Here is a 25,573-nt window from a genome sequence, read left to right as displayed (position 1 = left end):
GCCTCTTGTCTTTAATGTGTAACCAACAGTTTTTTGACTTTCACAGCATACTGGTGTGTAGCAAGTTCACTGTTCATACTGTTTCTTGAGGTTGCCAGTTTATAGTTATTTCCAAGGTAAAAGAAAATCAAACTTATCTTTTCTCTAGTGCAATGTTTAAGGGTTGTTATGGTCTTAAATGACCATGTATTATGCACGTAAAATCACTTTATCATATTCCATGCCAAAACAATTTTCTACTGGTTCCTTAGTCTGGGGATCCTGAGGATCACATATAACTCTTACTTTTTTTTCTTGTCATTGTTCACCGATTATAATTGCAAAGAAAAAAAAACATATCTATACCCCTGAGTTTTTTCTGATGATGGTGAGTGCCATGGATACTTCTTAGATCCCTCTATTATGAAGACCTAATCATAACTGCATGAATATATGCTTTTCCTTAAAAAAAATTCAATTTTAATTCAACTATTACTTCCTTAAAAAACTTTTAAACCTATGTACATTCTCTACTTGAGAGACACATTTTCTGGAAAGTAAAATAAAACACTTGTTATACATATATATGTATAATATATATATATATACATGTATAACTATGTTTTCAGATAAAGTCTATTTAACTCCTTTAGATGTAATAGTTTTTGTAGGTACTCCAAATTTAAGTACGGCAATATCCAATTAGAAAATTAATGAAGAGCATTATAATCTAATCATTTACTGTTCAAACAAAGCCTTTCAGCTCCTTATTTTTTTAATACACTGATGCTTTTCAGTGAATAAAGAAGCTGAAAGACTTTCAGACTTTTATTTGAAATGTGATCACACTTGAGATGTTTCATTCAGTCAGTTAACTTATTTAGTGTCTACTCTGTACAAAGCCCACTGCTGGGAGCTATGGGTAGAATGAATTATATAGCTTCTTTTCTCTTGGAGTTTATGATCTAGTAAGGGAGCTATATCAGAACATAAATAATGAGAATGCAATTTAGAATGTCATAAAAGAAGTACAGAGTATCCCAGGCTCACTCCTCATTTTCATAAATAACCTCTACGATAATCAATGACTATGACATCATGTACACATTGTTACAACAGCTACCATTCACAATAGAGGTGCAGATTGAATTTATCAAGAGTCCTCTACTAAGTCTTAAAGTTTCTAAGAATGCCAGGTGGCCCTTTTCCCAGTGCAAAATCCTGGTTAGGGCTCCAAAGACCAATAGAAACTATCAACCTGCCCTTGTAAAGAAATCACAATAATGCAAAAATCATGCTTCTTGCCCTTCAGATTAAGCAAAAATAATGTTCCCATTAAATGGTACATTTCTTTTTAAGATTTTAGAAGACCAGAAAAAGCAGCTGAATAATTTACAATGCTTAGTACAAGTTCTTGTTACAGGCCAGTGACTCAGTGGTTTTGAATGGTCCAGAGTGATCCCTGCAACTTGGGAAAAGACCATCAAGTTGTCAGGGTTGTTATCACTGAATGCAGAGATTCCCAAGTAGAACTGCATGTATCATTTTTTGCATTGCTGATCTTATTCCCAGATGAGTAACAAACACCTTCTGATGTAGATTCAGGAGCCTTCTTCACCTGATAATTTCTGTTTTATGGGTAGAATTCTTAACATTCCAGTGACCTCTTACCTAGTCAATAGTGCAAAGTATAAACAAAGGTTAACAAATTTCTCAAGCTCCTATAAACAAGATCAGATAAACAACCAGTGCCTATTTAATGTTAACATGAGATTTTCTGGGAAAAGGAATGCTGTCACAAAAACATAGTAGTTCAAAAACCATATTTTCTAAGTAGATACTGAAAAAACAGAAGCAAAGCCTCTCTCTAGTTATTTAACAACTCAATGATGAAATTCAGAGTAAAGAAAGAGTTTAGGAAAGTACTTTTTAATATTTTGAACCAGCTCTGCAATAAAAATAGCAATGGGGAAAAAAAAATTGCAAAGTTCTAATCTACCCATTTGCATTTACCAAAGCTTCTCCCTAATGAAAAAAAAATCCAGTTACCATTAAAAAGAAGACTGCTCTAATTACACAGATATTCCAAACCCTTCCTTTTCTTGTTAATTATTGTTGCATTCTACTTGAGCTGGGGGCCCAGGGCTAATATTTCTTTGATAAAATGCAGGATATATATACTGTAGTCCTGCAGAAAATTTACAGGCAATACAGGCGTAATCTGCTTTTTAGATTTTCCTTGGGAAAAAAAATCATACTTCTGACTTCCATGTGGTTAGATTCACAGTTTTGCTGCAGACAAGTCAGGCAGCACTGCAACAACACTGTCCAATAAGCGAATTACCCTGTTGGAAGATGACAAGATGTATAGAGTGCTGATTCTAACCTGTACCAAAGCATGTTTAAAAACAATCTGTGACACTCGCAGGGAATTCTGAATAGAATTTTGCTGTTGTTGAGTCAGATGTTCTCGTGGAATTTTTAAGACTTTGTGCAATAGCACAGAGAATGAAGGATACCGTCTACAACACTTCCAGAAAGGCTGGAAGAATCTCTGCTCCACCATCTCAGTGGAAGAGTTAAGAGAACAGTCACGTGCCAGAGCTTAATTAGTTGGTTATGAAAGGGAAAGGCATCAGCCAAGAGCAAACTCAAAGAAGACCCCATGTCTCTCTCCAGTGCGCCTTCATTTTCAATTGCTTAGAAACAGTTCCTTGTTTGCTTGCCTATTGGGATCACAAATTGTGGTCTGCTTCCTTTCAACCATGGTGACAGCACAAGAGTATATGAAAATAAACAGACATATAGAATTTATTATTTCATGAATACCTATATGCTCATGTCTTGGTAGATGCTCTGTTCCCTCCTGCTCAATTAATGAACCCCCTGCCTCAATAATAACTCCATTAAGTGATCGCTCAATCCCTGAACACCTCCAGGGACAAGGGAGCTCAACAAAGCCCATTCTTCTCTGGGAGACTCATTTGAAATGAATTCAAGTCTACCTCTTTGTACATTTTACCTACCTTTTCTTTTTTTCTTATTAATTTTTTACCATTTTTCTAACAGAACATTGTTTCTCCTGATTTGCAGGTGTTCACTATATTTGGACACTACTTCTTTGTGAATTATATGTGCAGCAAATTATTTTAACTTTCTTTGTGTGCCCTTTTGCTTATTTTTTAAAAACATTTTTATTGACAAATCTTCACACACATACAGTCCATACATAGTGTACAATCAATGGCTCACAATATCATCACATAGTTGTGTATTCATCACTATGATCATTCTTAGAACATTTGCATCACTCCAGAAAAAGAAAAATTCATCCCATACCCCTTACCCTCCTCTCATTGACCACTAGCTTTTCCATCTACCCAATTTATTTTATCCTTCATCCCCCCTATTATTTGTTTATTTTTATCCATATTTTTTCAACTTTTTATTGTATCGTGTAGCATATATACAAAGCAAAGAAATAAAAAAGCAATAGTTTTCAAATCACTCTTCAGCAAGTAGTTATAAGACAGATCCCAGAGGTTGTCATGAGCTACCATATAATCCTCTGAAATTTTTCCTTCTAGCTGCTCCGGAATATAGGAGGCTAGAAGCCTTAAATATTTTTTTATCACCACAATCAACTTTTTTTCTGAGAAAAATAACATATATACAAAAAAGCAATAAATTTCAAAGCTCAGTACCACAATTAGTTGTAGAACATATTTCAGTGTTTCACATGGGTTACATATTTTTTTATCTCATCTGTCCATGCCCTGGATAAAATGAGCATTAGACACAAGGTTTTCACAATCACACTATAAAGGTTATATCATTATACAATTGTCTTCAAGAATCAAGGCTACTGGAATACAGCTCAACAGTTTCATCACCTACCTTTTCTTGCCCCTAATGCCTTCTACCCTTGATATGCTCAGCCCCTAAAAGTTCCTTTTCTTCTCATTAAATGTCCTCAGTTGTTTTGATTTTTTTAGGTTTCCACACTCATCGCAACCTTTACTGCTCTTGATACCTCAGTTTTCCATGTTCCCTTTAGAGTTTGACACCACAACTGAACTTGAAGCTGTGTTTATTTCTGCAACTTGATAGTCACCCCAAGCATTTAATGAGCAAGTAATAAAAATCTATATTGATCTTTCTAATAAAAAAGGTTGTGACAGCTTAGCTACTGGCTCTCCAAAGCTCCCATGATACCTAAGCCTTCAAGCAATGATTCTCAACTCAAATAATGGAAGAACCCCTTTAACAAAAATCATTTTCCATGGAACCCAAGTTAAGGAGCACTGATTGTGAAACTAAGTTTTAAAGTTACAAAAATTTCATTCTGAGATTTCTACCTCTGGCCATTACAGAGTAACTGGTACCCAACTTGCCCTCCCACTGTAAGCAACCATAAAACAGCAAAATATCTGGTTTTCAGACAATGGACAGTAGGCAGTGCAAGACTGAGAAACCTAAGAGAAGGAAAACACATGGTAAACAAGTAGGTAAAATATAAAAAGACAGTTTGTATACTCCTTTCTCAATTTCCTTAAGATATAAATGACTTTAAAATAATACCATTGAGAGCTGGGGTTTATCATTCATACATACACACACAATCCAACAAATGACACTTGTGGGTTTTTTGCTACAAAATGATTCATGCTGCATATAAGGTCAAAATAATTTAGAAAATCCTCAAAATTAATAAACAAAAGAAAATCTTATAATGTTTTCAGACACTTCCACAAGAAGACATAGGTGGCTCCCCAGTTGGAGAAAACTACTCTAGAGTGATACCATAATTGTTCCATTACTTAACAACTTCCTTGTGGGAAGATTCCACATTCATATTTATATCGTAGAAGCAAGCATTGTTGGTAGGACACAGTAAATGTTCAAAGAGAGATCATCAAGTAAACAAATGTACCTCTGGTGTTATTGGATGCATTCAGCAGCCTTTGCTGGCCATGGTTTCTTCACTGGTCCAAGTTTTTCCTCCTTTTACATCTAATTTTCACTCTACTGCCTTGCTAATACAGTTAAAACTCAAGTTCGCAATCTTCAAATTGGTGTGTGTCCCAGTGGGCATATAAGGACCTTCATGGGAGAATGGGCACAAAAGATCAATTTATAGATCTTCACCTTCCATTTCACTCTTTCCTAAAACTGACCTGCTTGAATGTGCCATGGGTTCCAGATTTTTCTTTCCTGCTCTCCTTGCAGAACCAGTCTTCCCTTGTTTTCAAAATAAAGGCATACCGCTCACCTGTCTTTAATTTTAAATATTTCATGCCCCCCAAAACAAAACCTTCCAGGTATCACACAGGGACAGTCTGAGAGTGCACAGAACACGTCTTACATTTCTCCCAGGGCTGCCATACAAAGTACCACAACCTAGTGGCTTAAAAACAATAGAAATTCACTGTCTTGTAGTTCTGGACGTTTGAAGTCCAAAATCAAAGTGTCAGCAGGGCTGTGCTCCCTCTAAAACCCGTAGAAGAGAAAACTTCTCAGCCCTTTCCTCACTCTGGTGCTTGCCAGCAATCCTGGGCACTCCTTGGCTGTCAGCTATAGCACTTTAATCTCTGCCCTCTGTCTTTACACGGCCTCCCTCGTCTTTGTCTTCAGATTTCCCTCTTATTTCCAAACGAGGTCACATTCACAGGACCTGGGGTTCGAACTTGTACATATCTTTTGGGAGATCACAGTTCAACCCACAACAGTACTTGACTACCAAGAAGGGATCACTTTGGTTGGTAATACTGAAAGAAAAGGTGTCTTATTTCATTCAAGCTATCAGTTCATGCCAAATCTTCCCATCGTCTTTCCAGTGATTTATCAGGATATCCATCTTAGAATCAGCACTCAGAATGGATTTAGGTCTCTTGAGGAAGATGTTGTTTTTAGAAAAAAGAAATCAGAAGCTCTCTGGCAGAAAGTAAACCTGAGTTGGTTAACTGCTTTGACAATGAGGACTAGTGATATCAAATAACTGAAATAATATCTTTTGCAACTATTAAGTTTAAGGTGAACCTTTCTAGATGCCAACTTAGAAATGTCAGAAGCTATGTAGAGATTGTCAAAACTAATGTAGACCTTTTGTGAGTACAGAAGCTGAGGCTCATCTAGTGCATCATCCTGATCAAAAGATCAAAAGGGAAATGAGGCCATTCTCACATAATTATTCAAATGAAATAATGGGTGTCAAAGGCTTGGGAAAAGGCTGTGTGGTATCCTCCAAAGCAAAGTCACAATGAACATGCATGCATTTTGGTGAATCCATTCTGTTCTGGCTTCTGGTGGCCATCTTTTCAGTTTTGAAGTATTCACAACACACATTATACTAAATTCTCACTGTAGGGAATGTGAAGGAATGAATAGGATTCTGGACTACAGGCTCTTTAAGGGCAGACACTGCATCTTCTGTCCTTGTCATCCAGGATCCAAAAGCTTTTGGAAGACAATATTCAGTGGGCACTTGATGTATGCCTATTGAGTTGAACTGAACTGAAAAATGAAGATCAAACATGCAAATATGATTACATCAAATTATGCCAATCTATTAAAATAAACTGCCCTTGCTGGAATTGCACATGTAGTTTATGGTTATGTAACATAATACACGTAAAAAGCAGGGTTGAGAATACTTGGAACAACAAAATGTTCTGGGGATCCCAGGTGATCTGTGGTAAGTGTTGGCATTTGCTATGCGAATTGGGGAGCGTTCCTTTACTGTGGGATTTATTGTCTCTTCTCTTTCTTTGTATTGGTCTGAACAAGCCCCCAAAAGAGCTTGATATAAGGACACAGACAAGGAAGAGAGCCTTGGTTACCCCCAAAATGACACTGTATTTCTCAAAGATTCTGTAGTTGATTAAGATCTATAAAAAGAGGAGGCTTTCCTTAGTGAGATTTGTATGTATATGTAAAGAGGTGGGAGTATGCTGCTTTTTTGCTACCCTTCTTCAAGTCCTATTTAAAAAATAATTTATTTGATTGAGTAAAGTTAGGTTATAAAAATGAGAGGAGCCTCACTTTGAGTTTAATATTATCTTTAAGCTACACATACCAAAAGGAAGAATTGAAGTGTTGCCTCGAAATCCAATACCTTCTGTGGGATCCTGAGTTTTCTAACTAAAGTCTTGGCTTTCTGTGAAGGTTTTCCCACCTTCTCTACCAAGTGGCTGTAAGCCCAGGAGAACCCATATCTACTTTAAAATTTTTCATACAATATAACACACACATAGAAAAGTGTACAAATCAAAAGTGTGTAGCACTATGAATTTTTCATTCAATGAATATATCTATGTAGTCAGCCACCTCAGTCAAGAGATTGACATCTTGAAAGCTTTCAGAAGACTCTCATTAAGGGCAACTAAACTTAAAGATGGCAAAATAGAAAATAAACATAGAGTAGTTATACTGATATTATTTTGCAGATGGAACAAAGTATTAGAGTAATGCATACAAATGAATCCAAAAATACAAAAAGTGCTAGGCTTGTCCTATCTATCTATCTATCTATCTATCTATCTATCTATCTATCTATCTATCTATCTATCTATCTATCTATCTAATCTATTTCTTTAGCTATCTACCTATCTGCCTATCCTTCACTCCTTCCTTCCCTTTTCCTCCTTCTGGCTTCATGGCTTTCAAATGTTAAAAGACCAAAAAAATTCACTTAAAAAATACCAAACTGTGAAAGGCTATGATTTCTATAATATTGCCCTATTAGTTAATTAAAACAGAGAGCTTTTGACCTAAATTAACATTAGATAAAAATGTTAAAATTAAATATTTAAAACTTTGCTATTAAGATGTTACCATTAGGGCAGGTTCATGGGACCTCTCTGCACATTTTTTGCAACTGTCATCCAATCTATAATTATTTCAAAATAAAAAAGTTAAGTACAACAATAACAAAACACTTTGCTATTGCAGCAAACCACTGTTTAATTTATATAAGACAGTTGGTTGTTTTGTTTTGTTTTTTCAGCATAATTGTCTAACTACAAAAACAACAAAAATATATTAACTTCTCAATTAAAATTAAAAATATTCCTGGGGAAAAAAGTAAGTTCAGAATATTAAGCTCAAACAACTACCATTCAAAATGTGTTTCAAAAGTGAAGAATTTAGTATTTAAGACCATCATCTAGAGGTCATTCAGCCATTAACATCTTTCTTAATCCTTCTTTCCTAACCACATGTTTTTCTCCCCCTTCTAACATTTAAAACAAAAAACCTCATTAACCATAATAAAGGTAATATTTAAAGAAAATAAAACATCTTGCCTCCCCAAAGTCTTACATTTTAGGAGCAAAGGCCATTTTCCTTGCTGTCTTTCATATTTTTAGATGGACTGCTACCAAGTATATTACATCAACTCTGTTGTGCTGTTGTAATTTCAAAAATCTCATGGATGGCTAAAATTGGCACCCTTCAAGCCACCTGTAAATCAAATATCAAATAAATCCCCTCACTGTTTAACATAACTATACCACTTGCAATGTCTGTGAAATAAATTATCTTAGAACTGTTAGCTTTTCCATCTTTTGGTGTCTCTTACAGCAAAAGCAATTTATTTTTACTCACAGATTTAAAATAACTTTTATACACTGCTGGTAGCAAACAATAAGTCTGTAACATATGTTAATTTATCACCAGTCTGTTAGCTTGCAAATTAGAAAACAATGAGAGATTTATAAAATATATATATAGTTGGTATGTTTTTTCGGTTCCATTGAACAACTGTGGACATTCCTGATATAAACTAGGTGAAAAAGATGAAGAAATCTAAGGAAGCCCTGAAGATGGAGTCCCAGTGAAAGTAGCAGTCTCTGGGTAAGGGTAAGAGAGAGGCTTAAAATCTATTACAAGTGCATTAAGCAAGACCTGAAAGAACTTAATTAATTTCAGAACAAATAATAACTGAAAGGGAAATAAAAATCCAGCCTTTTCTCTCCTTATGAAGCTTAACTGTTGTTGAATGCGGCTTGTGTTGCATGTATGGTGTGTGCCTTCCTTCTTGATGAAATGGTCTTTTCCAAAGGCATCCAGGGGACCATTGAGGCACCAAGGTTATTCTCTTTGGAAATTTCCATGGTTATGATTTACCGCATCTCATCTAGTGATGGTGGATGAGAAAGGATGAAAGAGAGAAAACCAATAAGAAATTGGCCTTCACAGCAGATAAGCATCCAATATGAAAATCGCTCAGGAATAAATCATCAGGGTTATACAGTGATATGAAGGATATTTTAAAAATTTTCCCAGGGCTATGAAGGAAAAAATAATTCCTTGGAAGGAAAGCAGGGATGACCATTGAAAGCAAGAGGGGGTTAGTTGGATGTGCTCTACGAGTCCTATCAAGTAGGTGTCTTAGTTTCCAGGGATGCTGTGACAAACACCAGCCAATCGGCTGGCTTACGTGACAAGTATTTATTGGCATTCCTTGGCTCACAGCTTTGAGGACAGGAGAAATCCAAAATCAAGTACTGGCAAGATGCTGTGCTCTCCCTGGAGTCTAGGGAGAGCAATTCTTGGGTTCCTTGGTTTTCCAATCAGATGGTGATGTCCTCTCCTTTCTGTTCTGGGTTCCCACAGACTTCCTGCTTTTGTGACTTCTAGATTCTCTTTATTAGGCCTCCAGTAACCTAGATTAAGGTCGACTCTGCTTCCATTCACCATATCTTAAAACTAAAAATATAATATCTTCAAATGGTCCTATTTACAATGTGTTGACACCACAGGGGCATGGATTTGGGTTAAGAACATGTGTCTGTTGGGGAACATAATTCAATTCAGGAGAGAAAAGGATGATCACAAAAGAGATGAGCTGACCTCATAACCACCCAAGGGTCTGGACCATGGCCATAGACATCTAAGGCAGAAGTGGATAACCCTTAAGAGCACAGGTGCCCCAGTCAGATCCAAGTCCCTGCTGCTCTTTCCTAGTTGGATGTAACTTTGCTAACCACTGGGCACCTAATCTATAACATGAGTCATGAAGGTTTTCATGGGGAGTAGAGAGCATAATGCAAGTAATGCCTTCCGCATACTTGCGGAACACATATTGGAATGTGTTCCAGGAAAGGCAGCATGTGCCATACTTTACAGGAACCATCTCATTTAACCGTCTTGGCAACCTGTTGAGATAAACACTATTATTACCCTCATTTTACAGATGAGGAAACAGACTCACAGCAGTCATACAACTTGGCCAATGTCACCCTTCAACCAAGGTGGAGCTTGGGTTCAAATCCAGTCAGTGTGACTCCAGAGACACTGCTTCCATCCTTCACAGCACGGGAGGATGGCAAAGGATCAATAAATTCAATCAATAACATTTATCCATAAAAGTACCACAGAATAGGACCAGAGATTTTTTGGGTATGCTTATAATTTTTTATATTTATACTGTCATCTTCTTTTTCTTTGCATGGGCAGGCAGCGGGAATCAAATCTGAGTCTCCAGCATGGAAGGTGAGAACTCTGCCCCTGAGCCAACATGGCCTGCCTTATTGTCATCTTCTGTACACATTTTGTTATCCCTACTTACAAAAAGTTAAGTATCAAATAAATGCTAGGGATAAGAAAGTTAGTGCCTTTTCTAGAACAAAAAACTCATCTATAGAATATTAGCAGCAATTGATCCTAGAATTAAGGGTCTAATACATTCGTTAGCCTCTTATAATAACTCTCAGATTGGGAAAATTATTCATAGATGTGATAATCTTGGACAAACTTAAAACTGGTTGAAGTTTACAAATGACTCCTTAGTGGTGGAGAACTTTAAGAGCAAAGCTATTCCGAGAACTCTGAGAGCTTTGTACAGGTGACTTATTTTGGGACCTCTAGATTGGTGAATCCCATCTCCCTCATAAATCTAGATTCCTGGCTGAAGAAGTTCCCCAGGTATTTCCTTCTTGAGTCAAGAAACCACTGGATGTTCCCCTATTTTTTTTCTGTTTTTGCTTGGGCATGTACCAGGAACTGAACCCAGGTCTCCGGCATGGCAGGTGAGAATTCCACCTGCTGAGCCACCGTGGCCAGCCCCAACGTTCTCCTATTTTAGATAAACGGTGCATACATTGTCCTTTAGAGCTAGAAAAAATAGAAATGGACACAGATCCTTGAGAAGAACCAAGCCTGTATCAAAGAGCAGACATGGACAAATAATAAATGACCAGAAGCATCTGCAACAAAATAATAATAATAATAATAATAATAATAATAATAACAAACAGTGTGGTACAGTCACAGAACAGTAGAAAAATGTCAGCACCAGCTTAAGCAGTCATGGAAACAAATAGTCACAAATCTTTGGAGTCAGAGTGTGCCAAACTGTCAACATATCCTCGTTATTGACGTCATGTTTCATATTCTCATCTAAATGTGAGAACAAATCAAGATCACTCCAGGATGTTGCTTACTATAGATTTGAAGGCTCTGTACAAGAGCACGTAGGTGAAACTCGACTCAGAAGATGTTCATTAGATCAAAGTTTTTTTTCTTTTTGAAAGGCAGATTTCTCGTCTGACACAACTTTTTATTTTCTTAGAGGCCCATTAAACCTCTACTCAGCTATGCTAATCTGCTTCCCCAGGCAGAAATGGATTTAATGAGTTAATCGTTCTCCCTCCATCTCTAAGATGACGCTACTAAGTTGGTATGTTTGATGTCTCATTTCAAAGTCACCTGGTATTAATTAATTATTATCTATTCCTTTTAAGACTACTCTTTAACTTAGCCTGGGTCTTTTTTTTTCTTTGGCTTGGCAGAACATCTTGAGTTGCACATGTGACGATCATAAGATCAGTACTACTACATTATGTGGTACCTAGAGGTTCCCTTTTAATTAGAAATCAACCTTGTCAAACAGTGCTCAGAAGTCACCATCAAGCCTGTAAAACTTCTACTAGGTTACAGACATCAGCACTCAACTTACTTTTGTTCATCTGTGGCAACCACTTCTTTCCTTATCACCTAGAGGTGAGAAGACAAGTACTGGACTGAGGGAAAAAAACGTTCAACCTCTTCTCTAAAATGAAAAGTTCTAAGGAAACTTAATCTTTCCCTTCTTTAGCAAAACAAAAAACAAAAACTACCACAAAACAGAAAATGGCAAAAGAAGACTATACTATGGGCAACTTTGCTCTCTTGGTAGTCCAATTTAATAGGCTCCATTACTACTTATTTCCCTGGCCATAATTTGAATGTTTTCTTTTTTTGCCACGGGGCAACATGATGAATATTTAGTAGTCATTGCCCAGCAACTCTGACAGTCTATCCTTTCTAACCAAGACTTTAAAAACAATACTACATAACGAGGGAAGATGGAGTCAGAGAATTATCAAAGTCTTCCACCCTTCTGGGACTTTTTTCATTTGACTGCCTCTCCCCCAAACCAGACAAATCCCTAAGTTTGCATTTGTACAAGGAAGAGTCTGTAGAAGCCAGCTAAAGTGAAGGGAAGTTTGTGCAACTCATTTGATTCTCTATGTGGCCCTCACTTCATCTAATTGCTCAACTTTCTGCTCTGCCTTTGCTGGATAGGCTTTTGTTGCTTTAAGGCAAAATGGGATAGCTCTTGCCCAAGAAACTTTTGTAAGACTTGGAGACCAATTGTCAAAGCCACACCATAAGCACAACCTGGAATCAATACTCCAGCTGCCTGTGTGCTGGAAGGGTTTATTAACTGAACAAGAGATACATCTCAGGCCCTAAAAATCAATGTGTTCTCAAAATAAATAAATAAAAATAATATAAATCATTGTGTTCTCTTAGTAACAGTCTCTAAGCCAGCAGTACATTGAGAGTAACTGAAAATCAGTTAATTGCTCAACTTATATATGGGACTTTTTACTATTTTATCTTATAATTAAATAAAGATAAACAGACTTGGGAAATTTCTATTAAAGTATTGGAAAGTTTTTACTAGGTAGGGACTAAACAATATCAAAAAAGCTGTATTTCCAAAGGAAAATGAATGCTGCTGTATTTTGAAATTTCTATTGGGAAAAGTGTATTACAATTGATAAGAGATCTATTCACAGACACACTTCACATTCCATTCATTCAACCACAAAGCTCCCCAAGTGAATAACTTTGATATTTGTGGTGATTTCTCCTTAATAGTCAATGCTTCCAATTATAATAATCCCAAGTAGCTAGAAAGAATGTCCCTATGAAGAATGCAGTATATAAAATGAGCCATGCCCCGGTAGAGTTCTTGCCTGCCATGCCAGAGTCCTGGGTTCAATTTCTGGTGCCTGCCCATATAAAAAATATGGGAAAGAGGAGAGCTTCAAGGAAAACATTCCCTTTATTTTATTCTGCCAGCACCATTTCCTCCAGGTAGAGATCAATACCCGGAACACCAGGGGATCTTGTTAAACTGCAGAGTCTGGTTTGTAGGTTTGGGATGAAGTCCGAGGTGCTGCATTTAAAACAAGCACCAGGCCAGAAGCTGTTGCTGATCCAAGGGCCGAAATTTGAATATGGGGACCCTAAAAGAATTTAAGCCACTGCCCCAAGGAATGTAAAAAAATATACGGGGGCCAGAAGATGAAAAAAGAAATAAAATAAAATATGTAATAAAAAAAAAAAAATGAGCCATGCTGGTGTCCCACACTATTTGGTAGGTTTGTTTCTTATAGTGCCCATCTTAATGATGGTGTGTGCTTTCATTTAAATCATAGAAATGACTCTTTATAGATCTGTGTAAGTGAATTACTGCAGTTTGGTATAAGCATTGCTAACTGACCAAATAGCTACATCAAGCTACTTTCTCCCCTGATGTCTTTCTTCAAGTACTTACAGGTCTGACAAGTCCACAGAAACTTAGGACACAACCTCAAGAAGTCATATTTCCAAACTGTTTAAAGTAATTGTTATCAAGGTTGACAAATTCATTGCCTTGTGTCTTATGAATTGGGCAGTTATAGCACATATACAAAAGACTTAATTCTTAAAAAAAAAAGATTTCATAAGAAGAGGAAAAGTGAGAAAGGAATCAAGGTAGAGCAGAAATTGTGAGGAGCATTAAGCACATGTAACAGAAGCATAACAAAAATTTTTGAGGAATAATTTGTATTAGTCTATCGATTCACAAATAGGATTTAAAGTGATAGAAGTTAGCGATAATGAAAAACCAGTGAAGTCTCAAAGGTAGACGTGTAGAAAGTTCTTGGAAACATTTGAACTCTGTCTTTTGGCATTGGGGGGCATTGCATAGTAGGGAAAACACATGGGTAGCTAAATGATGACTAGCCAAGGCAGATCACAGAATCTCTCTGAGTTTGGCTCCCTCATCTTGAAAAGTGGAGAAACTGCAATCACACGGGGTGGTTAGGAGGCATGGGGAGCTGTATAAACTGTAAAGTGCTGTACAAAATGCGAAGTGTCACTACTATTATGACATCAATGTTTTAGCATCTAAATTATCATAGGAGCAGTACACAAATTATCGGCATTTTTAAATTCATATAATGCTTGTATTTAGATTTGCTTTTAATTTCAAAGATGTTTTTAGCTGGAAGGAGACCTGGAATCGCCTTGTTCAGATATTTCATGGAGGTCAAAACCAGGAGAGTGGATTCTAACCTGCGTTTTCTTTTCATTTTGACTAACAACAGTTTACAGAAAAAAAATACCTTAAGCCAGGTACTAAGAAAAATTCCCCTAACAATGTTTTTCAAGGATGGATATGTATTTCTATATTTGTATTAAAAATAATAAGCCCTGAATGTCTTTGATACTTTTTTAACTTTTAAAAGTTATATAGTATAATTTCCTAGTCATTCGCCCATCTTTTTCATTTCTAGGTTTTTCTTTCTCTATGAAGGCTAATCCAAACAGCTTGCAAAAAAAGATAAGAGAAAACAAAAAGGCAATACATTACTCTCATAAACATAGTCAATGCATAGAGACTTAAAACAGCAGGAAAGAAAAAGACAGCAGAGATAAAGAAATCAAAAAGTAGCTATAAAGAAGAGGTTTCTGATTTTCTAGTAACTTTGTAGCAAATCAAAGTCAAGAAGAAACTCTGAAAGACATCATATTTTAAGGCTGCTTAAAATCAGTATCTTAGACACCAACAGGCAATACAATAATTCTACAAAGATCATCTCTTTTACTGATTTTTTAACTTTTTTATTCATTTGAACTTAAAAGTGGAGGTTCTTGGATATTTTTCCTATAAAACATATGCTAATTTAATTTTCTAATGTTATTATTATAAATTATTAATATACTTTATGTTCAAATAAAAAAATTAGTTTCAAATTTAGTTTCCAAATACAGTTGAGGTCATTAGATGTGCATGTTAGTACTAGCATAAACTTAAAAACAAAAGTTTTTTTTTTAAATTTATCTTGCTATGCACAATTTCAACCATTTGCAGTGGTTTATGGCATAGGAGAATGAACCAGTAGGTGTTATGTAAACACAGAGAAGTCATTGTAATGAGGCCCTCCCCTCCCCCACTCCCCATATCCCTGGAGCATTCAGGGATTCAATGTTTGCTGGTAAACAAACAAAATCAGGTTTCTGACATTTTAAAAAGTCATTTTGAGAAACATTTTGAAAATCCTGTTTACAATGATCAGGAATTCTCAGGGCACATTCACTTGCCCTTAAGAACCTGCACAATTGCAATAAATGGTTTGTTTTTATTTCAAATGCTAAAAAGTGAAGATTTTCTGAGTATGGGAAGAAAAACTAAAGACACACAGTTTTTCACACACAAATGTTAATGCATCGATTTTATTCAAAACCTGGAGTAAAAGAAAGGAACTTTCTTCTAGCAAATGGTCCTGATGATATCATATAAGGAAACAGAACTACTAAGGCATTTATGACATCACCCTACTGCTGTGCAGACGTGCATGTGCATAGCAGTAAAACCAACAGGTATCACATTTCTGCCTTGAAAATAAAATTCCTTTTAAATGCTCTTAAAACAACAGCAGTAGGCTAAGAGCAGTCCTCACTTCTGTTTCCTTTTACATAAATGCATGAGGACAGAAGGTCAAAACAACAATCACATTTTATCCTTTACTTGTTACTAATCTATCTGTTTCCAAATGATCTCTGCAAATAAACAGGTAATTCTGTGCAATTTTCAACTCCGCATCAGGAAATATGGCTTCTAACTCACAAGTGGCACTGGCTCAATTACCTTAAGAGACAGTTTCTGAATCCAGTGTGCTTCAACAAGTATTTATTGCAGGGGAATTGCGCAGACTTTTTGTTTTCTTTCTCTGTTTTCTGCGGCAGAAGTTAAATAAATTTGTGGAACAGTAATTTTGCTTATTCATAACAAGTTTCAGGGACAAATCATGCAATTTGGGACAATGTTAATACTATCAACTATAACTCAGACTCTAGTTAAATTCTTCACATTAGCTAGTACTGCCAAGTTTTTTTTATTCGTTTTTAATATAAAATATGTGACCTCTGAGGCACTTTAGTTTTGACATTTTAAGTTTCTTCATGGTAATTTAGAGAAACAAAGTAGAAAATTCTAAATCTTAGCATCTAATATAATAAAACATTCAACATTTATAGAAATCACAAGTAATGGGAGGCTCAATCGAAGAGCACAAGACATACAAGTATATTTTTATTTTTTTCCCTTTGCTAGGAGTTGGGCAAAGATCTTATTTTTTAAGGCCCAGTTAAATATTCTTTTTGAAAACATGCTGCAATCACATGGCAGAACTAATCAGCCCATTTTCTGGGTCGCCGCTGAAATCTCAAATCACATCTATTATAATACATTGCATTACAGTTATTTATGCATTTTTCTCTTGCCTCAGACCTTCCAGTGAGTCAAGACAAACATGAGATTTTGTTCCTCTTAGATAGCTAAGACTTAGTGTGAGAGTGATCAGGGTTCTCAAACTGAGGCCCGCCCCAGAATCTCCTGGAGAAGATCACAGATTGCTGAGCCCCACCCTTCTCCTCTCTGGTTCAGCAGGTCTAGGGTGGGGCCCAAGAATGTGCATTCCTGTAAGTTCACAGGTGCTGCTGCTGATCTGGCGTCCACACAGTCACTGCAGTAGACTTGGAATGGATGAATTCATCAAAACGAAACAGCCTTAGGAATGAACTCTCAAACTGTTCCTGCATTTTGAAGAAGTGCATAAAGTGAGTGTGAAATGGGGTTCTGAGAACAACGGCAAAATTTCTTCTCTGCTTCAAACTATATACAACACTTAATCCACTCATCAGACTCACCCAGAGAAATTTTTTAAAAAGTGTGTATGCCTGGGCTCCAGTGCCCAGACATTCTGATTTAACAGGCCTGGGGTACAGTCAGGCATCCTGTTTCTCAAAGGCTGTCCTCAGGTGATTCTGAGATTAAAGCAATGGTTGAAAAGCCAGTGTTTTTAAAAAAAAAATCTCCTAGTCTCTTTGATTCAATCACTAATGTGCAAAGCAAGCAATCTGCTGCTGTCTTAATTAAGAAACGGGGATTACCATCTGAGGATTTGCAGTAATATACACATATTATGACTCCCAACATACTTATATGCACAGTTTATCATTTATCAGTTTTTTTCCCAACTATTATAGCCTAGCCCAATAGGGAGAAGCTGGTAATCCAGAACCTCAGCATGGCTCGGTAATGATAGTGACACCAAGCACAAGACTGGCAGGGACAGGATGGGCTGCTAATGGGGTTCACACCTGTTCTTTGCCCAAAGTCCATGCTTCCAATGGCAATACCTAATAAAATAACAACTCAAGGCCACACTCCTCAGCTGGGCTCCTGAACTTTTCCATCTGAGCACTTCAATTTCAACACATCTAAAAACTAGATTCATGTTTGGGTCCCCTGCCCTCTTCTCACAAGGAAATTTGCTCCTCCTGGAGCATTCTCTGTGAATGGATTCAAGAACACCCAGGCTGCCAAGTCAGCAAGTGTTGCCCCAGGATTCTCTATTTCTTGTACTCCCTGCATATAATTATCCATCATTTCTACCTCCAGATCACCTGAGTCGCCTGACCTGCCTCCTTCTTGCTCCTGCTTCATCATCTCTTTCTCACCTGTAATAGTCACCTTCTCTTTCTTTCCACCATTGCCCCCACATGGCTGCTGGAGTCATCTTTCCAAACCATCAAACACATCACGCCATTTCCTAGCTCAGAGCTCTGCAGTGACTCCCCATTTCACGCAGGATAAAATTTAAAGCCACAGAGAGGACGACGGTAAAGCTCTCTATCAATTGTAACCTTACCAGTTACCCTTATCTTGTCCAACACTTCTCTTCATACCTGCAGGATCCAGACTCTTTTCCCATTCTTCATGAGATCTGGGCTCAGAGAGGCACTCCTCCTGTAATGCCCTTCCTATTCTCCTGGGAAATAGACATTGCTCTTTGCAGGCTTAAATGATAGATCCCTGGTCCCCTCTCTAGGCAGAACTAAAAGAAAAGACTAATCTCAAAAGACTCCCTTCACCTGTGCAGACTCCCTATTCTCGCTCTATGACAGTGGCACTTCTTATCTCTGGATCTCCCTTCCCTTAATTGACTACAAGATACTTAAGGGCAAACACCAAATATGATTCATCCCTACATCTCAAAACGTGCATGGAACAGTTCAAATCTCTCACCATGGCTCCAACGTAAAGGGGGAAAAATGCAAATTAAAGCCTAAGTTTTAATAGGTTCCAACACTTGTCTTTATACTTGAAGGATAAACAATATCACTAGCTCATTTAATGATTTATATTAAATGAGAACCACTGGAGAAGGTAATGCTGGCCCATTAGCAGCAGGGTACAATCGCAGATGTATTCAGTACTTTGTACAAGGCATTAACTATAGTCTGTTAACCTGCAACCCAAGGTTCGTGTTAATGAGAAGTTTCAACTATCGAGTTTGAATTCACAGTCTTTCCCTGAGAACACATGAGAATGGGCTATAATTTGAAGCAAAGAGGGAAATTCTATCTCCCCTAAGCTAACCTTCACAAACGCTCTCTGAAGCAAGCTGCTGAAATTCGGTTGGAGTAAAATGTATTCTAACCATATGTAATTCAGATATTTAGTCAACAAGACCTGGCATTTGGTACTGTACTTCAGAGCCTGCAGAGAAAATGGGAAGGCCAGCACTTAACTTCTAACAGGATTCAGTAAACAACCCCCTGCCACACCCCCCACACCCAGCTGACTCAGGAGCTTTCCAGATAACCAACTTGAGTGTGTCTGTCTAAATGTGCAGGAAAAAAGCTTGCCTTACTGACTCTGAAAAAGTGAAAATTTCAATCAAACTTTATTTGCCTAAATCTCAAAGCCTGGATCCCTGCCCCAAATCATCTGCCATCCAGACCACTGGCACATGTGGGTTGGATGGCAGATGATTTTGAAGTGTTGTCCAAGGAGCTGACCACAGACATTTTTTTACGAAACCCCTTTCCCACTAGCCTTTTAGGAGGAAGATGAAAAAGAAGGTACAGGCATAGCTGTTATGCAAAGTGGGAACAGCTTATAAAACCAAGCTAAGATTAACCCTGTTCTGTAGACTTTGGTTAAAGAATGAACCAGTAATAATTAACTGACACTAAAAATGTTTCATACTATAGTTTCAAATGTAGATAAGCATTTACTGTAGAAAGCAAAATGGAATTATGTCAGTATAGATCTGGGAAGCAGAAGCTATGATCTTCCAAACTGCATTTCATGGAAATAATGCATAAGGTGAGCCAAATTGTAGAACCTTGAACTCTACTCTAAGAATACCTTTGTTAACAAAACCTAACCTTAAAGAGGCCCATGTCTATGGAACTTATTCAATCAGAATTAATACATGTGCATACAATTTTCATAGCAAGCCCTGCTGTCCTAGCGAACTCTTTTGTAAGGGTCAAATGATTTTGTGGGTGTGCCCTTCAATAGGCTGAAAGTTCTCAATGTTGATCCCATCTGTTTCTGAGCCTGGGGCACCAGCCTGAAGCCATCTTCCCTTAATCTTCAAGTGCTTTTTATAGGAGAGCTGTTTTGCTGCTCCCTTGTTCAACAAATTCTCAGGCACTAGTTTCTTGTCCTGGAGCTTTAGATCAAAGGAAAAACAAGAGTATTTTCTTTTCCAACAGGGCAGAATCCTCCATCTTCACTGACTCTACTTTTAAAAACATTTCAAAACATATTAGTGCTTCATGTGGACAGTCTAATTAGGTAGCACAATGGATCTGCCAATATGCTTCTTCAAACTTTAGAAGAAGTACTTTTGAAAAATTATGGATCATGAAACTAAACATATGAAACCAGAAATGACTGTTGAAAGCCTGTTGGAGCTGTTGGCCAGTACTATGCTACCCTGGGCTCACTGGTGGGGATATAAATACACAGAGGAATCAACATACAGGACGGCTGGTCTCCTTTTCAGGTTTGTAAACGATGCATTCACCATATTTAATTAGCAGCATAAAGAATCACACTTCTAGAAGCAATAGCAGAAGATGGGGAGGGCCTCAGTTCACAGGTCCCTGATCCCCACCCTCCCTGTCTTAAGTGCAGGACAGCTGGCACATTCTATGCAATCATCAATAAATATTTATCGAACTCTAAAATGAGGGCTCAGAGGCCTGGAGTGGTGTAATGATGACTTCTCTAATGTCACTCCGAGTTGCGATGAGAAGACAGCTAGGTCTGGGCTTCCTTGGATCTGATCTGCTTAAGAGAAGAGTGTGATGGTCTCCATTTTAGGTACAATTCAAAATCCCTTTAGTACGGCTCTGGGGCCAGGCTCAAAATGTCTTCGAGGTGTGCGGTCAGGGCAGGTTTATGTCTGCAAGGCTCACTGGGTTGAGAATTCCTGCACTCCTAGGAATGACACCTAAGATCTCTTCTAGAGCAACACCTTTACCTGTCTATTTTGCAAAAGCAAGGGGCTTGCTCAACATCTTTCCAGCAATTTCCATGCTCATTGTTTAATGTGGTAACTGAGCTCCTCCGAAAAAGAAGGCCAGAACGACCACTGGGTAACTGAGCAGGAGTCTGGACCACTGAACAAGTAGACGTTTGTTTCAAGTTTCGAGGGACCCATGTTAATGAGCTGGGTCCCTGTTCCTTCTCCTTTCAGCATTCCCACACACCTGACCTGGCTCTCTGAAAAACCAGGATTCACACAAGGCCGAATTAGATGGTTGAGGGAGGACTCTACAGCCCGAAGATCTGAGTTCAGTCTCTTACTAGCAGTAGGAAAGTCACTTTACTCATCTGTGCCTCAGTTTCCCTGTAGATAATGAGAATACCCTTCTCCTATGCTTAATATGAGGATTATAAAATCACTTAAAAACAGTATCTGACAGTTTTAACTTCAAGTGCTACTTGTACTTAGCAATAAGTATAGAATATATATCTTAGAAATAAACAACCACAAAAAACTCACTAAAATGAATGTCATTTTGAGCAAAGCTGACAGTTTGATTTTTATGAGTCCTCAGTATTTTCTGTGGAAAAAACCTCACCACATATTTTAATATTTAGTAATTTGCCTCTTACAATTTAGTTCTTTTATGTTATTTTAACAGAGTGACACTGGTTTGACTATACTCAAGCGGATGTAATACAAACAGACAAATAAAGCGTATTTATGTTTTTCTGTGAAACAATCTCCAAGCACTAATCTTAGCATGGAAAGCAGCAGCATCAAAGAGCTAGGAAATTTCTGTGGTGAGAAAAGTGAAGCTTTGAAGGCACTCTAGAGGTTAAAGTAAGGATGGGGGTTCCCTGGAGCACAGCTGGAGAAGATACCAGCTGCCTAAGATCACCTATTGCCAGCTGATTCAGGAATGGAAGGGCAGAGCTTCCTGATATCATAGGCAGGGAGGAGGGGAAATGCTTCAGGCTCAGGGACACAAGGGAAGGTTTTCCACTGGCACTCTCAGTGAAAAGACGAATCTCTTAATATTGAACACACACCTACCCTTTCCCCTCTCTCCCATATTTTGCAAGATCATTGAAGTCCAGGTGTGACAAAAGCGATCTTTATATTGACAAGTAATCTTTCCAGGGACTTTACCAATCATTCCTCTGTGCCAGTGGTTCCCAAACCTGGCTGCACATTAGAATCACGCAAGGACTTTGTAAAATCCTGATGCCCAGGTTGCTTCCAAATCAGAATTATCTGGGAGTGGGAACCTGATATAGTTTTGTGCTTTGTTTTTGTTTTAGATCGCAGGTGACGTCAACATGTAGAAATGTTTCGGAACCACTGTTCTCTTGCTCTATGCCTTAACCCTCTCTCAACAAACGCACTCACCGCCAAACCCCAAGTCCCTCTGTCAATGACATCAACAGCATGTATGGACCTGACTCTTGGAACACAGACTCCCGGATTTTGGAATTGTGCAATTAAACCTTCTGAGGCATGTATGTGTGTCAAGTGGGTTTATGGTCTGTAGTCACGAAGCCAGACTCTCATGTTCAGTCTGCACATTTGGCACACGTGGACCATGGACACTTTCTTTTTTTAATTATGCTATTTTGATTGGCCCAAGGTCGAGTTCTTTAAAAATCAAAAAGAAACATCCGAAGGAGACAATATCAAGATTTTGAGAGGAAAAGATTGCTATGAAACCTACTTTGGGAAACTGTTGGGGGCTTGGCTGAGAGGGGAGGGGAATCGTCCCACGGCGGTTTGGCACAAGGACTCAGCTGACCAGGACACGCAACTAAGGGGCTGCCCAGGTGGAAAACAAACCTTAGGAGTCCCCAGGAAGAGAACTCCTAAGGAGACGCTATGGGATGAAGGGGCGCGGGCGTCCAGGAGGCAGCTCCCTGCAAGAGGGACAGAAGCAAATTGCTGGGCTGGAGGAGCCAGCGTAGGACAAGAGGCTGGGCTATGCGCACCACTGCGGGGACCCCTTTTTTCAGACCCCTTTTTGAAGAGGCAGAACTTGAACCCACCCCCACATGATCACAGGTAGTGTCAGGGATGTTTTCTCCCGGCCTCCTGGGGCAAGGCTTTTGCACCCAGGAAAAGAGCCGGGATCCAGCATGCGGGATACAAGTGCGACACCTGGGCGGAGGAACCAGGTGACTACTATTTGATCGGGAAGCCGCCTCTCCAAGGAGGTTCGAGAGGTGCTCCCCGCCGGTCCCTTCCTCAACTTTTCCAAGCCCCGCAGCCCCGCAGCAGGTGGTACAATCAGCGCGGTGGATTCTGCTCCCCGAACTCGCCCCTTGAGCTGGCAGCGCTGAGCGCACGTGCCGCCCCGATAGCAGGCATAGAGGGAGCACAGCTGCTTAGCGCCGCCCGGCACCCAGTTCCCTCTCCGAGGTCCGCCTCCAGGCGCCCGCCCAGAGCAGGAAGGCAGAGAGAGAAGTAAGACAAGAAAGTTGCGTGCGCTAAGGGGGTGCCTGAGCTCCGGGCAGTCATTCCCGACCCGTCCACAGTCCTGCTACCCTGCGCCTGGTGTGTGCTCTGCCGGGACCGCCCGCAGACTCGCTCGGCCCAGAAACGAAACGTCCAGTTCCTCCCAAGGTCCCCGCCAGAAGCGCAGCTGATCCTCAAGGAAACAGGAAAGGAGGGGCGGGAGGCGCGGGACGCGGAGCCGGTGCGCCGGCGGCGCGGGGTAGGCGGCGGCTACCGGTCTGGGGCGCCCGGTGCGGGCCCGACACGCCCTTACCTTTCTTTTCCTCCAGAGTCCAAGTCGCCTGGAAGTACGTAACGAGCAGCACCAGGAGCGCGGCTCCGGCCGCCCAGGAGGGTCGCATCGCTGTCTCCGAGGCGCTGGATCCTGATCTCCCCAATTAATCCCGGACGGAGTCGCGCGGCTGTGCGCGGTGGCTGCGGTTCCTGGCCGCCCCGCGGCGGCGGCGAGGCGGGGACTGGGACTGTTGCCGAGACGTCCCGTCGGCCGGGCTGGGAAGGCGGCAGCCACCGGGGCTCGTTCGGGACTCGTTTGGGATTCGGGCCGCCTTGGCCGCGGGCGCGCACACCGTGCCGGGGGTGGCGGCTGCCGCTGCCGCGCTGCGCTGGGGGCTGCCCAGACGTGGAGCTCGCGCGGGCGGGGGCGCCGGGAGGCAGGGCAGGAGGAGGAGGGACCAGGAGAAGTAGGAGGAGGAATTGGCAGGGGCAGAGGAGGAGGAGAATGGGAGGAGGAGGAGGAAGAACCAGCAGAGAGAACTGAGGGCAGACGGCGGCGGAGAGGTGGCGAAAGGTGGTGACCCCGCGGGCCAAGTGCTTGGGGGCGACGGGAGGAAGCCGAGCGGCCCTCCTGGCACGGGCGTGCCTGCGCTTTGCCGAGGCGCTTAGGTGTTAATTGCCAGAGTGCGGGCGTTTCCGGAGCTGCTTTTCAGTACCCCGTTCTTGCGGACTTGATCTGCTGTCAAGGTGGTCCAGCCTTTGTGGAACCGTCTCATCGCCAGGATCCCAGTATCTCCCACACCTCCTTTGCTTCCAACTTTTAGAGCAAACTTGTACCAGCTTTGGACAGACTGACGGAGTCTGGGTGCCAAAGACGTGTAAAGGCACAGAAGGGGAAACGACCCCTTTTTTCCAGTCCTCAACACCAGCAGCAACCCTATATCCTAAGGGGGATCAGGGGCCGGCCTGGCAGCAGAGGCGTCCCTCACCCGCCCGCATGACAGCGATGCCAGGCGTCTGGGACCAGTTCTCAAGTCCAAGGGTCCTTCACATCCTGTCAAGCACCCTCGAGATGGTCTGAAATGAGGGCATCCAAATCCTGGCATAGAGACAGGCCTTGGTAAATGTTTGATGAATGAATACAAGAGTCCGAGGGCGCTCATAGAATTTCATGTACCAGGAACCAGAGCCAGGGGTCCTTGAAAAGCAAGAAAGTGCCGTTAAATTGCTTCTCAAAAGTGAAGCACTTGCAATAAAGGCTTGACTCAAACAGCAGGGGAGATGCTTTTAAAGAAGTTAGGTGTACCCTTGCTCGTAGATGGCCATATGTAACTCAAGCAGGAGAAACAACAAGGATTCACTGGGGATCCACTAAGCATCTGGCCAGAAGAAATTAGGTTTTCTCAGGTTGCAGAAATTCAGCTAACCTTTCCCCTCCCCTCCCCCCACCTTGCCCGACCTCCTCTCTTCATCACCTACAGAAGTGTCTTCTGAACCTCTTCCATAGCAGATCCGCTCCTGGTCTCACACATGCTCTGGTAACACTCAGGCCTGGTTTAACTTCGATCTTCTCCCTGTTTAAGCAGGAATCACAAAATATAAATTAAGTGGAGATTTTCTGTCACTGGAGGACAGGAGGAGCTTTGCATCTTTCCTTCCAACCCAGTCACAAGTATGCCTGAGTTTTGCACCCACACCTTAAAAGATGGGAGGAGTACCAGGTCAAGGGTAGACCCAAGATCCTCACCATCTGTAGAAACTTTTAATTTCTTCTGTGAATTTAGGGGCATTTGTTTGTTGTTTTGTTTTAACAAATCAGGACAACCATGGATAGAGTGCCCCCAAAATATTTGGTTCCTTGTTGGAGCTATGAATATTCACAGACCCATGTGTTCTGTTCTCTCTACGCGTTCCTAACAAGAACTTAAGGCAGTTGGTGAAGAAACAGGAATGCAGAAAAATAACACAGATTAGAGAAA

The 25,573-nt window shown here is 40.1% G+C and overlaps 1 protein-coding gene across 1 annotated transcript in view; it reads right to left on the bottom strand.

The window, feature by feature from the left end:
- The window catches only part of EGFR (epidermal growth factor receptor), a 212,876-nt gene extending 188,904 nt beyond the window's left edge, over positions 1-23,972 (bottom strand). The window contains 1 exon segment of the mRNA XM_077119335.1: positions 23,635-23,972. Coding sequence (XP_076975450.1) covers positions 23,635-23,722 — 88 coding nt within the window. The 5' untranslated portion in view covers positions 23,723-23,972.
- Positions 23,973-25,573: the final 1,601 nt, after the last annotated feature.

The sequence above is a fragment of the Tamandua tetradactyla genome, chromosome 1, assembly GCF_023851605.1.
Source record: "Tamandua tetradactyla isolate mTamTet1 chromosome 1, mTamTet1.pri, whole genome shotgun sequence".
Lineage (NCBI taxonomy): Eukaryota > Metazoa > Chordata > Mammalia > Pilosa > Myrmecophagidae > Tamandua > Tamandua tetradactyla.
The sequence above is the reverse complement of the archived record's forward strand: the minus strand, read 5'-3'. Positions and strand labels throughout refer to the sequence as shown.